Source organism: Thunnus albacares, chromosome 22 (assembly GCF_914725855.1).
Source record: "Thunnus albacares chromosome 22, fThuAlb1.1, whole genome shotgun sequence".
NCBI classification, from domain to species: Eukaryota; Metazoa; Chordata; class Actinopteri; order Scombriformes; family Scombridae; genus Thunnus; species Thunnus albacares.
In genome coordinates this window covers 3,745,948-3,762,798 of record NC_058127.1, presented here as the reverse complement: position 1 = coordinate 3,762,798, position 16,851 = coordinate 3,745,948, and the positions used below count along the sequence as shown (strand labels likewise).

The window sequence follows — 16,851 nt, the reverse complement described above, 5'->3', positions numbered from 1 at the left end:
TATTTTTAGTTATTCTTACTTATTTATTTTTTATATTTGAGTTTGTCTATTAGTTATTTTATGTAATTTGGCCTTAATGCCTCACTATTTTAGTATAATGGATACTTACTTCACCCTATACCCTTTAGGTCCTAGTTTGACCTTAAGATCTGACTGAATGTCAAGCAAGTCAGCAAGTTGCAATGGACCAAAGCTGTTGTGTGATTTAAAAACATTCAAATGGTCTTCTAAACTAATTCTGTAGCTAACTGGAAGCTAGATTTAAAAATTAGAGTAATTTAGAGTAAGCATCAGTCAAAGCAAAGCAGGCAAGATCAGGGTTTGCATCCTGTCTTTTGTCCTTTAACTGTGAAGATGAACGTAATCAAATGTTTTAGTTTCAACCAGAACATAATATGACAGATATGTGTAATTTTGGAAAGACATAACAAATGACTTAATATTTTATAGTTTACTAGGTATGAATTCAATCAAGATTTAAATGAGGTAACGACACAGAAGACAGACGTGTTACTGGAGCAAGAAACAGCTGCTACAGAAAAACGCCCAGCAGAGGATGAACTTCCTGCATCAGCTCAGGAAGTTAAACCTGCAAGTCTGTTCTCTGCACATCCATCACTGTCTTGTTTGGATCAACCACCAAACCAGACAAGAACAGACTGCAACTGACAGTCAGGACTGGAGAAAAGATCCACGTTACCCTTCCTCCAGAACATGTACACCTCCAGAGTCACTGCAGACCTTGGACATAACTACACAACACTACAAGCCAAAACCACCAGACACAAGAACAGCTTCTTCCCTCAAATTACACTTCTCAACACTTAAAGCAGCCACAGAAGGTTTGATAACAATTAGTCTGAAAAAGCTACAATTCTATTTCACCTTTATATACATACATATAATCAGATGTAATTGAAAACTTGTGCAATAACCTCACTACCTCTAACTGTATTAACAATCCTGAATGTATGAATGTAGTTTGTTGTGCAATTCTTGCCTGTATATAATAGCTATATATGTTGTATTAAGCTATAAGTTTGCTCATATTTGTTTAGCTGTATGTGTGTTACTGTATCATCCTGTCAATGTGTCCTCTACACCAGTGGTTCCCAATATTAGTATAGATGGCTATATAATTGTCCACAACTGCTCACAAAATGTGATATCTTAACACTTAACACACACTTCTTTTTTACTAGAAAAATATCTGTACAGAAATCATTTCTGTTTTGAAAATGGACCTCAAAATTAACCATGAGTTCATTTTGTTAGGAAAAATGCCAAAGGGGATAGTCAGAACTGAAGATGAGTATCTTATTAGAATGTAAGGATAACTGCTCTTAAACTTATAACAAAAAACTGACTTCAGAAACTAAGGCCTAGTGTAGAGAAACTGAAGGATTTAATAGAGCAAGTAAAAGAAATGGAGCAGTTAACATATGGGAAAAATATTACAGCAGAAGATATGAAGTTATTACACCTCAGCTTAACAAAAAGTAACCTACAGTAATTTCATTAGACATTCAGACAGCTAATAGATTGCTATTAGATAAAATAGATATTGGGAGGAGTCAACAGGGGAAGCACACCCTTTTATCTTTTTTATCCTTTTTTAATCATTATTTTTATTAACAGCATTATTACTATTTATGTATTTAATTATTTGTTTCTTTCTTTCCAGTTGTATCAGGTTTATGAAATAAATATTGATTGGTTATTTAACTTGTACCCTTCTTTTTATTCATTAGCAGGCACCTTACCCTGATGGTATATGTAATTCAACTTGTATCATTGAGTGACCTGTTTTCGGTGGTGGGGTGGATGAGGGAGGTCAGTGATAGAATAGGCGAGAGAAAGACCTGTGAATAATATGAATTTGAATGTATACATGGATGGATTATTGTATGGATTAGGGGGTGAGTGGGGAAGGGGTTTGGAGGGTATATATATGAGTGTTTTGTACTTTATGTTATCTTTCATTAGTTTTGATATTATTATTTTTGCTTTTTTTGCGTTTTTGTGTTTGTGATTGTTATTGTTTGTCCTTTTACCATTTTTTTCTTTCTTTGTTATTTACCTTGGTTATATGTCACTATGGAGCCTCACATTTTGAAAAATTAGGTTATAAAAAAAGAATTTAGCAACCAGGAAGCATCTGCTTTCAGTTTATTTTGATGGCCTGTGTAGTATAAATATTAGTGTGTATATACCTCATTTGTGTTATACTTTTGTACTTCATTTTTGATCAGAGAGTCACTTTATTCAGAATGACATCTCGTTATTTGTAGAATGTTATTGTGTTTTGCCCCTCAAGGCCACCGTATGTCATCCATTATAAATAATTCTAATGGTAAACTTAAAATACAACTTTTCATTTTGATGGGATACATTCTATAAATGAATCGATTCAAATTGTATAAACTGGGCTGAAAGAAACTCTACACATTTTGCTTTGAGACCATCCATGTGGATATTTTTGTTGTCCTTTTGTGATACGACCACCAGGAGTCACCACAACCAAAAGACCTAAGACCAGCAATGCAACAAGAGAATTGTTCTAATCTTAAATGTGTCCCTCTGTTATAATTATATTTTTATTGCTACGGCTCATAGAAGATCCGATCTAGTGTGTTATGACTGAATCAGCCAATCATGTACTTGTTGTGTATCTATTATAACTTATTACTGCTTGATTTTCATTGTTAAATCAAGCTTCAGATACATCTTTGGAGCAGTCCAAAGATGTTGGATTTGGAGCAGTTATTTAGTAAGAATTGTCAGTAATGCAAATTTGCATTGTTGATGTCTCTGAGTCTGTACGTTAACCCAGGATGAGACTGTGGTTACGTTGCATGTACGATAAAACTTTATAAGGTCTAAATATATTGTAAATATATACAGTCCTCAGAAAAACCATACCACAGTTAAGAGACAGTTTGCCTTAAAATGACTAAAAATAATTTTCATTTACTTCTGATAATCTGTATTTCATAATTACACACCACATGACATCTGACTTGTGAAATGAGGAAGTCTACTTTTTATTTGTGACCCTTTCACATTCGCTCTCAGAAAAGAGAACTAGCGTTCTTCATACTGTAGATAAGACCAAGTAAAATGTATTACTTATTATGTATGTTAAATGTTGGATATGTCATCATTTCTTAATGTTAAAAAAATTAAAGCTTTGACTGGTAAAACAATGTGCAGACTATGTACTTTGTATTCAAAAACAAATTTTTTACGTTTTTTTATAAGGCATTACATTATCATAGTCTATTTAAATTGGCCTTAGAAATGCTGAATTTTTCATACATTTAAAAGTTTGACTGTATTTTTATACAATTACAAACTTTTATACAAACCTTTTATAGTGAATGATGAACTTCTTTGACTATAAAAGTCAAAACTAAATTCCTTCTAAAGTGAAACTTCAAGATAAGGGCAGGAAATACTTATTGAATATAATTTCATACTTTAACAGTGGTGGAAGAAGTACTGTTTTACTTGCCAACAGTATGTAAATGAAACAATAAGACGTGCCTTAATTCACTATTTTACTACATTTATTGATAATATACTTTAAACCATGTAGAAAGGACTGTTAAAGTTAATCTAAATGTCAAAAGTTCTTCTTTTAAATAATAGTTGCGTGAAATTAATAATGTGCAAACATGTAATCAGTGTTTAAAGGTTGTAGCTGCTCAAAGTGGAGATTAGACCTTTACTGTTATGGACTTTACAGCAATGACTCTTATTGTTGCTGTTGGGTGAAAATCTCAGGAGATTACCCTTATTTTTTCCATTGTCACATCACACTTGAGGGCAACTCAAGAAGTGTAGTTAAAATGGTGCAATTTCATCACATCAAACAGTTGGTGTGAAAGTAATTCTTAATAGAAAACGCAAAGCCCATATGTACACTGAAATAGTCAATGGTCTCTGTAATTGTTCCTGCTGTTCATACTTACCATGAAGTACTGCCTGACTGTAATGTAAGAGATGGGATTCAAATAACTCAGAAAATGGATACAACACAAATTTCCCTTACCTTATATTTCAGACATCGACTTTCAGAACTGTAATTCATTTTCTGGTTTTCGGAGAGAAGCTGTGGTGCCTCATTCTGAAAACTGAAAACGTGTCAGTGTGTGCATCTTAAAATCCTGCAAGCATGTATTGTCATGTAATCACCACTAATCTCTTCTCAGATTATTTCCTCTGTGGTTTATTGGTACTGGTTTATGGGAAATCACACTCAACAACACTGTGGGAGCCAAGTTATGTTTATGTGTGTTTAATTCGGTAGTGCAGTCTGTATTTTCTTAAATAGTTTATGTAAATTGAGATAAATAAGTGATTGTTATGTATAAGTCATTGAATAAGTTAATTAATAGTAATTTGTTAAAGTTCAGCTAATAATCATTGGATATAATATATATTAATGTGACCATGATATTTTGTAAAAGGCAACATTATTTAACCTTCCTGTTGTCTTCCCGTCGACCATGCAACTTTTGTCCTCCCGGGTCAAAATTGATCCAGTCTGCTTTGACTGTTTATAAAGCATAAAGTACACATTATCACCTAATTATGTGTTACATATTTTTAGCCAACTTCATTCCAACTCAATACAAGTTTTACACTTATTTATGGAATTTATGGCCAATAGACCTCATTTACTTGAAATTTTACTTCATTTTTGAGTAAAAAAAGAGCAGAAATTATGAATTATTTTAATTATATTTAAGATCAAAGGAAAATATGTTGATTGATTGTCAAAGACTGGTATATGTCAAAGTTTAGTCAGTATACTGTTTGAAACTATTTCAATTTTTTAATGGCAGCACATAACGACACCTGTTGTCCTCCTCGGTCAAAATTAACCCGGTATCATTTGACTGTTTATAAAGCATGAAGTGAAATGGAAATTTCTCCTGTCAACATTAGGAACTGTCTCAACACCAATCATAAATGTTACCTCAAAGAACAGCAGCATAGTGGTGTTACGGTGTGAGTCTAAAGGCTGGTATCCAGAGCCTGAGGTGTTTTGGTTGGACGGTGAGGGAAACCTCCTCTCTGCTGGACCTACAGAGACAGTAAGAGGTCCTGATGACCTCTATACTGTCAGCAGCAGAGTGACTGTAGAGAAGAGACACAACAACAACTTCACCTGTAGAGTCCAACAGAACAACATCAACCAGACCAGAGAGACACACGATATTGTTCCAGGCGCTATATGACTAAATTTGACTTGACTTTAATGTATGCAAAATGTTACACAGAGAAATGTACTTGAATGTGTTTGTCTGAGTTCTGTTGTTTGCCAAATCACAACAGAAGTTATCTCAGGGCACTTTTCATAGAGAACTGGTCTATATAGTTTGTCCAAGTGGTGTTGCCGTACCTAGCTGCCCAAGATGGTGGACCTGCTCAACTAATTATATTTAGGGATACAGTGGTGATTGTATCCCAGCTAAACCAGGTTATTACAACGTCAGGTGATGTACACTGGCCCAGACTTTTTCCCTATTGACTGACATTGTGAATGAGATGTCTGTAAATTAGCAGATACAATTTTTTGAGGGTCACAACCCCTGAAAAATGACTCAGAATTCGATCAATTTGGTCGGATCACATTTGGAAAGTCTAGAGGAGCTGCACAATTGAATCATTTTATCCCCATTTAAGTTAGCTGGAGGGCTAAACCAGAAGTTAGCTGTGTAAGCTGTCTCTAGTGAGCATGCTCTCTGGGCGTATGCGACTCATAGAGCATGCAAAGTATGTAATCATCCATAATTTCTTTACAGCAGATTTGCCTTTTTTGGCTTCATGCGCCACTGAGCAACTTTCATAGGAATAAATGGATCCCTGCCTCTGATGCTGTATCCAGTTCCCTTCATACATCAATGGGTCTGCCCACTTACTGCCAAAAAGAAAAAACACTTGTGAGCGAGCAGGAGAGCAATGACAGTAATTGTGCACTCGGGGATAATAGCCACATGCTCCTTCGTATTGTATGTGCATTCAAAGCATGGTTTCTCCTTGCAGGCTACAATATTGCTTATGCAAGCAAAAATATTCTGTGCATGTGTGCTGTGAAACCACTCGCAAAAATAAGGTGCGTGTGTGGCTGTTTGAGTTGTGTAAGACGCTCCTCTATGTCCACACGTATGGATCTCCTTTGTGCTTGCAGATTTTGGCTGAGATACGCCATCATACGAGTGTTTGAGTTTCCCCATTGACTGTTGCACTTTCAGAATGATTCATGGTGAACAGTTCTGTAATACGTCATCAAGGGGTGTTTACAACGCTTCCACAGTCATGTCTGCAGGCTCTCAGGGGGACTGAGAGCAGCTCTGAGTGCAAGTCACTCTCTGCGAGACTGACAGTGAGAGGATCTGTATGTCATCTTAAATACAATTCAAACTTTACACACATGAAACACACTGTATCGGGGACTGTTTTGCTGTCACCCAATATCAAGGGCAGAAGATGGTATTTGGCCACTAGAAACCTATGAAGGGATGTTGGAATAAAACAGGTTGGCAGACCGGAATATGTGCACAAAAAGTGATATTTATTAAAAATAAAATATCAATGAAACAGAAGCAAAAATGAACCATGGGAAATTCAACAAAAATAACTTTAGCCATAGTCACAAACAAATAAAATCTGCAGCAAGCTGCAAACTACTCTCTTCCCTATTGACCACTGAATGGCTTTTTACCATCTCCTTCTCACCTAACTAGAACATACCACCTGCTCAGGTAAGTATGGGGGTGGGCTTGTTATAAACACTGGACTTTTCTGTTACTGCTGAAAGTCACAGTCTACTATAAGCACATAAATTATTCATAAGTGCCCAAAGTTCAACGAAAATGTAACTTACTACAGAACAGTTTTACCTATCTGTCCACATCTTAGCAATGCCCAGTTCCTCACTGCTAAGAGAACCTGATGATTTCACATATAGATCATAAACCTGTAAACCAGAACAAACTACACATCACAACCGATGTATTCAATTATTTAAAAAAACCTAACAAATCAATGGAAACATTTGAATGAAAATAATGATGATATAACACACAAAACAATGATTATGGTCATTTATGCTTAGCATTAATGATTAACTTGATAGTTACTGCATTAAAACTATTTTTCAGGTTGTGGGTAAGTGAAATAATATATAAAACACATAAAAATAGCCTAAATCTTAACTCAACCACATAGTCTACACCCAGATGTTGTTTTATCACTTTTTATATAATACGAACATTGTTTTCATCATAAAAAAAGATGATCTGCAGCAGTTCATATAAACCAGCAGCACTTCCCACAGGCAATCAGACAAGTTTTAACCCAATTTATATCCTATATTTATATTTTTAAACAGTATATTTATCTATATTCCCTGTTACATTATTCTGTTATGCTGCTATAAACATAGGACTTTTAACACAGCAAGTTTTGCACTGTTCACTCTTTATTGAACAAACTGTATTAACCTGTACAGTCAGTATACACATTTATTATTATATATTTGTTTTATTTTGTATTTAATTGCTTTTAAACTTCTTAACCTGTGCCATTCCAGATACTGTTATTTTATTTCTCCTTTTTAATATAAACGGTAATGTAAACAGACTATGAAGTAAGAATTTCATTGTAATGTGTAACCTGCTGCTCTGTGTGTTTGACAATAAAGTCTTTGAATCTTGTATATTTAAAACTTTAATTTATGCCCAGCTTTGTCTTACCTTGTAAGTTTCTCTAAATTATGCAACTTCGTCTTAGAAGCTCAAATTATCACCTGTATCTGCAGCATCTAAAACAAAACACAGATAAAGATATAAGTCACGCCTTTTCAAAATAGTTCACATGTCTGCCTACTACTTCTGTGGTTTTCAACCTTTTATTTTAACCTCTTCAGCCAATGTACAAATATACATACAGGGGAAGCAAGTCTAACAGCTTATGTAGCTAATTTGCTTGATGAAAGCCGCCACAGTGTTTCGTACGTGCTCATAAAACTTACTGGTACACAATTAGGCAATCCTACCAACCAATAAACATATAAGAACTATACACATGAGAAATAAAATAAAAAAATAAACAAAACACCATCATAGTGTATTTAAAGTGTGATGGTTCACCAGGAACAGAAGAGACAATGCATGCTTACTGCCCTCATGTTAACTCTGCTGAAGGGACGTCAAACCCAAATCGCTTTATCATGTTTCCTAATTCATTAACTTTGTGACCAAACTATCTTACAAGATAAAAATCATTCCAGCATCATCCTTACTTTGGCAGCTACCTTTACATGTGAGCAGGTATCTGTTATTTTAATGTAACTTTGAGTTTCCCACAGTGAAGTAGTCCCACCAGCAGCAGCAGCAGAGCCACCATCAAAATGGTGAACACAGTCCTTAAGACGAGGTAAATATGATAGGACTGATCTGAGGTGTCGTCTGAGGAAGAGCACTGAGTATCTTTGTGATGTGCTGCAAAGACTGTATAAAAAAAAACAAAAACGTTATTGTTCCCTGGAGGGGAAAGTCACGTCACATCATGTGACACATTAAACATTTATTTAAAAAATTAAACATATTTACAGATATAAACAATCTGGAAATACAGTGCTGCTTAAAAGTTTGTGAACCCTTTAGAATTTTCTGTATTTCTGCATAAATATGACCTAAACCATGATCAGATATTTATCTAAAACTAGGTAAAGTGAAGCCAATTAAACAAATGAGACAAACAAAATTAATTTTTTTCATCTTTTTCATGTATTTATTGAGGAAAATTATCCAATCTTACATATTTGTATGAGGCAAAAGTATGTGAACTCTTGCTTTCAGTAACTGGTGTGAACCCCTTTTGCAGGAATAACTTCAACCAAGCATTTCTGGTAATTGTTTATCAGCTCTGCAGATTGGCTCGGAGGAATTTTAGCCCATTGTCCTTATAGAACAGTCTCAACTTCTTTGCATGAACTGCCTACTTCAGGTCCTTCCACAGCATTTCTTTAGGATTAAGGTCAGGACTTTGACTTGACTGTCCCAAAACATTATCTTTCTTCTGCTTTAACCATTCTTTGGTAGAATGACTTGTGTTTTTAGGGTCGTTGTCTTACTGCATGACACACTTTAATCACTTCTCATAAGTAAGGTTGCCATTACCATGCACTATCTGGTCATACAACCATTAAAATATCATCTTTATTTTGTTTTGATACACTCTTGTGTCTCACCTCTGACAGCCAACCAGCTCTCTGGTGATGTTCCAACATCAGAGGTGCACTTGTAGAGTCCTTCATCAGACATGGAAACATTGTTAATGGTCATCTCTGCTGCTGCAGTGCTCTTCATGAGGACGTCATCTTTGTAGAAATCAGCTCGGAGGTTGGCGGAGTTTGCCTTGTTTCTGCAGCGCAGAGTCACATCGTCTCCCTCCATCACAGGACGGACGGGACTCTCCAGGATCACAGAACCATCTGAACAACATATTGAAAAACACTAAAAATTTGTTTTATGTACAACGTTGCAGTAACACAGTAGAAAATTGGGAAAAAATTGAGACTGGAGTGAAAAAAAATCACATCCAATACCATTACCTTGATATCAAATTAAATTTTATTCATATCGCACCATCTTTTGCTTACTGCAAATTCAAGCTCTTCACTGAATGCAATGCGTTTCAGATTTAGACAGAACAAAACAGAAAAATACACACACATATATATATATATATACATATACATACATACATACACACACACACACACACACATATATATATGTATATAATACTAACCCTAACCCCAGCAGTAGGCAGAGGTTCCCACATATCTGTACCATAGTTAATTTGTGATTTTTATCATAATTAAAGAAATTATTTTAGATTTCACCACAGACAGACTTTTAAACATTGAAAGGTTCTGGTTTGACCCTGACTCTGCATGAATGGTTATAAAATGTTAAATGATGTCGTTTAGCCATCTACTCTCTTAATAAGGAGCATATTGGCAACATGGGACATAGATGATGGCTCATTGTTCAATGTTCTTCCCTTATACAGATTCCATGATTTTGAAAAATATACATTTAATAAAATCTACCAAATTTACAGTAAACCTGATCATCTTGAACATGTTGATCTGAGAACAAATGATTTTATACATTATGTCATTATGCCATATTGGACATACTGGGTGAGAAACAGATAATTACCAGCTTAAAGTGGATATGTAGCGGTTTCAGAAACACAGTAAATATACTGTACCAGTGACAGTGATGTTGACACTGTTGCTTCTCTCTCCTCCATCAGTCTCACACCAGTATTCTCCACTTTCTTCAGGATAGGCTCTATCAAGGGTGCAGAAGGACCCTGTTGACGTCCTCTTAATAACACATGCTGGTGTAAATCCCTCAGTATTCTTGATCACTCTCAACTGAGTCGAGTCATTAAACCCAACACAGTCGAGAGAAACTGAGTCAAATTGAAAGTGCTGCAGTCTGTTTGGAGTGATACGAAGAAAAGCTGCATCTGAAACCGAAAAGTAATTTTTATTTAAGAAGTGTCCGATGAAACATCCAGAACTGGATCAAAACAAATGATTGTAGGTGCGTCCACCTTGTGACAGAAACTGTTTAAATTAGTTCACTTTGCAAGATTCATTCAAGTTTTCACTAGCAACATGGACATTAATTAATTAGTGATTGAACCTATCACAAAATACATTAAACAAAATTTTAGGAACCTAAATTACATCATAGATTCAAAAGGTTCATGTCAACCTTCTACCTTGATACTTTAGAGGGAGAGAGTGATGCAAAAAAAGTATCTTTAGGATTTTGTATTTGTTACTTACCACTTTCCTGAACTTGCGTCCCCAGCTGAATGATTTCAAGCATCACTGGATGAACAAAGGAACAGAGTTGTACATCAGACATAAATATTTTGATGAACAGGATTATGAAAAACATATAAAAAGAGAAGAAATCATGACAGGTGAGTACTCACACAGTCTGAAGCAGAGAGCTGTGACCTCCATGCTGTCTTGCTGCTGACTGTCTGAGCGTCAGACTGAATGCAGCTTAATTATAATGTAGGTCAGAACTTCCTCTTCCTGTGGTTTGACAGTCGTTGAGTTATAGGCTCTCAGTCAAGAGGGGTCGACCATCCCTGACTTTCTGATTGGTTCAAGTATCCCTAAAGTTAGTATAACCTTTGCCCTGTGGACAGTAAAGGTGCTCTTTTTTTACTTTTTTGCCCCTGTTGCTTGAAGAGTCTCTGCACATCATTGCTTCAGGAAACCTAGAAAGTAATCTGGTCAGTGCTCTCCAATGTTATACGTAAATATACCCAGTAAATTCAAATCCTTTAATTAGGTAAAAGGAACAGTTCTTCAATTAAGTAAAACTGCTGCATTCAACATGACTATGGATAAGATACGCTTTGAAAAGACATTCAGGGTTGGTCACTAGACTTTGTCACCATACTATATGTCCTGGAATAATGTAAACTTAGCTCAATAAAGTAAGGAAATTTGTGTTTGGTAGATTATTTCTTTGTTGTAACAATACTTCTTGGCAATAAATCTGATGCTTTTGGAAAGCCTGTTTATTTCCCTTTTAAATGGTGCCACATTTGTGAGGAACATGCATTTGTGGGATGAGCAGCAGAGCTGAGTATGTGGGTTGCACCCATGCACCCCCAGGTATGAGCATGAGCCCTGCTACAGTGATCAATAGGTGTCTGCTCCAAGAATTGGCATGCCATGTTTGACTGATCTGGATAGGGCCTGTGCGATAAGGCAACTTCAAGCTGGTGTTCTGCAAGTTGTGGCATTATTTGGAGTGAGTCCTAGTACTATCTCCAAAGTGAAGGCCAAGTTCCATATAACGGGGAATGTCAGAGACAGGCCGTGAAGTGGGCATCCCAAGAAGACAACACCCCAAGAAGACCGTTTCCTCACCCTGTCAGCACTTAGGTACCGTAGGCTGTTTTCTACAGATTTGCAGTCAAGGTTTGCAGGACGATATGGCTGATGGCTCCCTGCCCAGACAATCTGGAACAGACTGCACGCAGTCAGTCTTTGGTCTCATAGGGCTGCCAGGCTGCCATGACTGCCCTTCACCATCAGGCCCGTTTGCACTGGTGTCGGCAACACGTGCATTGGAACCTGAACATGTGGAGGAACGTTATGTTCAGCAGAGTCCAAATTCTGCCTACAGCAGTTGGATCATAGAGTCAAAGTGTGGAGAAGACATGGAGAACGCTATGCTGATTGCTGCACCAGTAGAGTAACATCTTTTTGTGGAGGCACTGTGATCGTGTGGGGCGGCATCTCCCTCACAGGGAAAAATGAGGCTTGTCATCATTGGAGGCAATCCCAATGCAGAGAGATATCGAGATGAGATTCTGCAACCAGTGGAAATCCCATATCTTCACAGTCTGGGACTGAACTCTATCCTCCAAGATGACAACACTCACCCCCACAGAGCGGGGTTTATCAGAGACTATCTCCAGTATTTGGGAGTGGAGAGGATGGAATGGCCTGCCAGCAGTCCTGACCTCAACCCCATTGAATACTTGAGGGATCAGCTTGGGCGTGCTGTTTGTGCCAGAGTGACCAACACAACCATGTTGGCTGACTTGCAACAAATGCTGGTTGAAGAATGGGATGCCATCCCATAGCAGTGTGTGACCAGGCTGGTGACCAGCATGAGGAGGAGGTGCCAGGCTGTTGTGGCTGTGTATGGTTCTTCCACACACTACTGAGGCTCCTGTTTGTTAAATGAAGAAATTGTTTAATTGCCAATATATCTTGTTTCTTCAAACTTCAATCATCCAATCCACCAAACACCAAACAAGAGTCAATGGCAGAATAAGCGGTTTGGCATTGGCAGAGAAGATTTGGCAAATTTTTTATTGGCGCAACCCACATACTCAGCTCTGCTGCTCATCCCACAAATGCATGTTCCTTACAAATACGGCACCATTTAAAAGGGAAATAAACAGGCTTTCCATCGGTATAAGATTTATTGCCATTGTTACAAAAAAGAAATGATCTACCAAACACAAATTTCCTTATTTTTTGTACTAAGTTTATTAAATCACTAAGGGAACTGCTTTAACAACTTATGGTGTCCCTGTAGACTGTGAGCCTGTCAAATCAAAGAGTAAATAAAAGAGACGAGAGTTATCAATGCGTCTTCCATGCTTAAACCTGCAGTGCGCAACTTTAACATATAAATGAATGTCCGTTACATTCAAGCCCTTGCCAATGAGTTCATACAATGCTGATTAAAGCTTCATTTATACCCTCGAGCGGACATGTATATGGACAGCTGCGGACACCATGGACAGGTAGTTATTCTGTTTATATTACTTTTTGGGGTCCACTTGGAGGACATGCTCCATGCGCAGTAGATTAGCTTCTACAGGAACACAGTGTTGTGACCGCATGGACTAGAGCTGACAGTTCTGTGCGGACACAACAAATTGCAGGTACACGGATGTCCACACAGAGCCTACGTGCACACCCTCTGATGACGAAATTTACATCACGTGGATGCTAGCGGACTCTCCTGGACTCCCGGATGCGGAAAAAGACAACTAGCACTACAAAAAATGTAGTGATAATCTAAATCTAAAACTCATTGGGGCAGTGTCACACTGGCCACAGTGCTGCTGCAGATGCACCTTTATGACTACTGAATGTTTCACTTTGCAGACACAAATCTCATTCTTTGGATGTTTCTATTTAAATGGGTAATGTCTGTCCTATTCTCTCACTTTATAGAAATGCCTGATACTGTATATGTAACAAAAATGTCTAGCAGAAATAAAATAGCAGACCTAACATTTATCAAATGAACACTCCTCTTTTCCATCATCGCTAAGATAAATGATGGTTTTGATTGCAGCTGTATTATTTCATATTAGTGATCAGTTACCAGGCAACAAGCTCAAAGTTCAGCTGCTCACAAACATACTCAAAGTGAAACTGAGCTTAGAAAAGCAGAACCAATCACCATATTGTTTTTTATGTTTGACTCATTTATATGTTTCTAGATTTGGCCTGTGATTAAGAGCAAAGTCATTTGTAAATCTCAAATTCAATTTACTTTGTACCATTTTAATTTAAATTGTGGAATACTGTTTACTAATTATGTCGCTAACATGAGGGCTTTCTTATTAATGTGGTTTTAATGGTGACTTTGTTGCTGTTGGTCCACAATAAAAACAATACTGTGGAGGAAGTGGACTATTGGAGAAAATACTATATTATTATATTAACACTTTGATGAACATTAATCCAGTGTAGAAGTGTATTCAGTTGATCAACTTTGTCCTTAAAAGAACATGATGCACTCTTGACCTTATCTATTGACCTTTTATAAGCTGTAACTACATTTTTCTGTTTTAAGTAAGATGTCTCACCGAGATGTTTCGCACTTTGTTTGTGTAAATGAAATGAATGTCTCATCTGTTAGGAAAGAAGAAACAGAAAAGGTTATCTGAGGTGCATGATACATGGTGACCCTGATTCTTAGGAAGTGATCATTGGGAAAGAGGAACAAAATGCAAGAACTGGAAGCTGTACAAGACAAGCATAACACCATATATGGAATTTTTATTGATTGTCTTGCAAAACACAGGGGTCTGCTGAAAGAGAAGTGTGACTGCAGACGAGGTACTTATGTTAACGGTTGTGTTGTGTGAGCTGTTCAGTGGGCTTCTCTCTTGTTGCAGAGCTCAGGGAGCCTGTATGCAGACGCTTTAGTGATTTATTAAAGGCAGTTGGACTGCAAAAGAGTACTGTGTCTCTGGTATTTAGTTGCCTTTCTCATCTAACTAGACAAGCTGATATTTCAGAGGCAACGACAATACAATAGTGGGAAAAACACTGATTGGCTACACTTGGAAGTTGAGGGGAAGAAAAGCAGGGCCGTTTCTACCTTGCAACATATGAACACTGGACAGTTAATAAGCCAGAGCAATTTTAGGTCAGGAGCCTATCAATGATTTACAGACTTCTAATGAAATGACCGACATCACACAGCAGGTACGTTGTCTTCTGAATTTAATTTAGCCTTTTCAATAGGTTTCATCTAACTTCTATTTTAAAACTCTGTCTCACCTTACATACAATAACAACTCTGCAGTAATACTCTGTAACAGATTATTAAGTATATTTTAAAACCTTTGTGTGAGAAAAATTGTGACCACACATGAATTTCATGTATTTTAAATATCGAATGATTGTAACATAGATATTATTATCACATTCAATCAGTCTGACTTTTGGTGTTATTTGAACAGGAAAAGTTTGGGCATCAAACTGGTGGATATTGAAAAGTTGTATCATATTTATAGAGAATACTGAAGACAATCAACTTTGTATCATATAGAGAACTCTAATGAAGGCTAAAAGATTAAACAAGTCCAGCAGTATCAAAATATTTTAAAAAAATCAGTAAAAAATAGTCTTAACCATGCTGGCAACAAAAGTGAAAGTATAACTCCATTTTAAATGCACTATACATAGATTAGATTGCATATGCTTGTACAGCTACAGAACTATAGGTCCATCTGTATTGACAAAAGTGAAAGTTGACTTTATTTTTGACTGGTCTAGTTATTTTGCCCAAACACCAATTCTAAAGCGTATTTTGCATTTATTGTATCATTGATCTCTGTACAAATTACAGAACTGCAGGGTGCTTCACCAGACAAACAGACCATCCCTTCAATCTCCGCTCAAAATCCTCAGTGTTTTGGTTGTCAGTCTTCTCCTAACACACTCTTGTAAAGGTAACTTTCATGACCATCTATTAAATAATTGTTGATATATTTGGACCAAAGTGGTGAATGACTGAATTGCCTACCTGACCAATATTGCTTGCTTGATTTCTTGAGACAAGTCTATACTGTGGCCAACAAAAAACCCCTCCAAAAACATGAAAACCTTTGACACACAAATGTTTCCATGTCAGCAAACCACCTTCTGTCTTTCAGGTGTCCAACTGATGTCAGACACAACACTTTAAATTAAAATAGTCGTAAAGAGATGGACAGATTTATCTTTCTAGCTCTTACTGCAGGAATGAATGAACATTTGTGTTTCTTTCCAGGTCAGTCCCAGTTAATTGGTTCATCTCAGCCAATAGTGGCAACAGTTGGTGATGACGTCATTTTGCCATGTCATCTGGAACCTGCCATGGATGTTGCTGCCATGACACTGGAGTGGACCAGATCTGACTTGGACCCCATATTTGTCCATGTGCAGCGTGCTCATCAGGACTTCATACAAACTATACATCCATCCTACAGGGGACGAACATCACTGTTCACTGATGAGCTGAAGCAGGGAAACATTTCACTGAAACTCTCTAAAGTGAAACTTTCTGATGAGGGAAAATACAAATGTAACATTCCAACACTCAATAAACAATCTTCTGTTGAACTTTTTGTTGGTAAGTAGACAAATTTTTGTACATATTGTACAGTATGTATTTATAGTGCAGTTTGGTGTCGTCTATGCAAAGAAATAAATAATTTTGGTAGGATCAACACAGCTCTCAGCCATTATTGTTCAGAGATGAAAAGAACAACCACAGTCCTTAAACCACAGTTTAAATGAGGGTTAATAAGGGTTTTTATAGATCAGCTCAGTAAATGGATGTTATGGTGAAAGTATTTTCTTAGCTGATTAATGTAGGTATATATGAGATACAAGAGTTTAACATACACATTATGTGATATGTCATAATCCAGGAAACACATTCAGATACAAACTGACTCTTTCAAGAACTGTTTATGTCTGTC

The 16,851-nt window shown here is 36.8% G+C and overlaps 2 protein-coding genes across 4 annotated transcripts in view; one reads left to right on the top strand and one right to left on the bottom strand.

Annotated features, from left to right (window-relative positions):
* LOC122974450 (butyrophilin-like protein 2) overlaps positions 1–16,851 on the top strand; it is a 66,195-nt gene that overhangs the window by 3,440 nt on the left and 45,904 nt on the right. The window contains exons 6-9 of the mRNA XM_044342483.1: positions 451–661; positions 15,015–15,088; positions 15,735–15,837; positions 16,158–16,499. Coding sequence (XP_044198418.1) covers positions 451–661; positions 15,015–15,088; positions 15,735–15,837; positions 16,158–16,499 — 730 coding nt within the window. The remainder of the gene's footprint in view (positions 1–450; positions 662–15,014; positions 15,089–15,734; positions 15,838–16,157; positions 16,500–16,851) is intronic.
* Positions 7,667–11,550, bottom strand: LOC122974221 (Fc receptor-like protein 5). 3 transcript variants are annotated; one of them, XM_044342205.1, is made up of 6 exons: positions 11,038–11,541; positions 10,886–10,930; positions 10,297–10,560; positions 9,266–9,508; positions 8,315–8,522; positions 7,667–7,834 (listed from the first exon to the last, which is right to left on the bottom strand). In XM_044342205.1, exons 1-5 carry the CDS (start codon positions 11,066–11,068, stop codon positions 8,350–8,352), a joined length of 756 nt encoding a protein of 251 aa, XP_044198140.1. In that variant the 5' UTR covers positions 11,069–11,541; the 3' UTR covers positions 7,667–7,834; positions 8,315–8,349. The 3 variants fall into 3 exon arrangements, with proteins under 3 accessions (XP_044198140.1, XP_044198141.1, XP_044198139.1); XM_044342206.1 differs by having other exon boundaries at positions 7,667–8,513; positions 11,038–11,550; XM_044342204.1 differs by having other exon boundaries at positions 7,667–8,522; positions 11,038–11,540.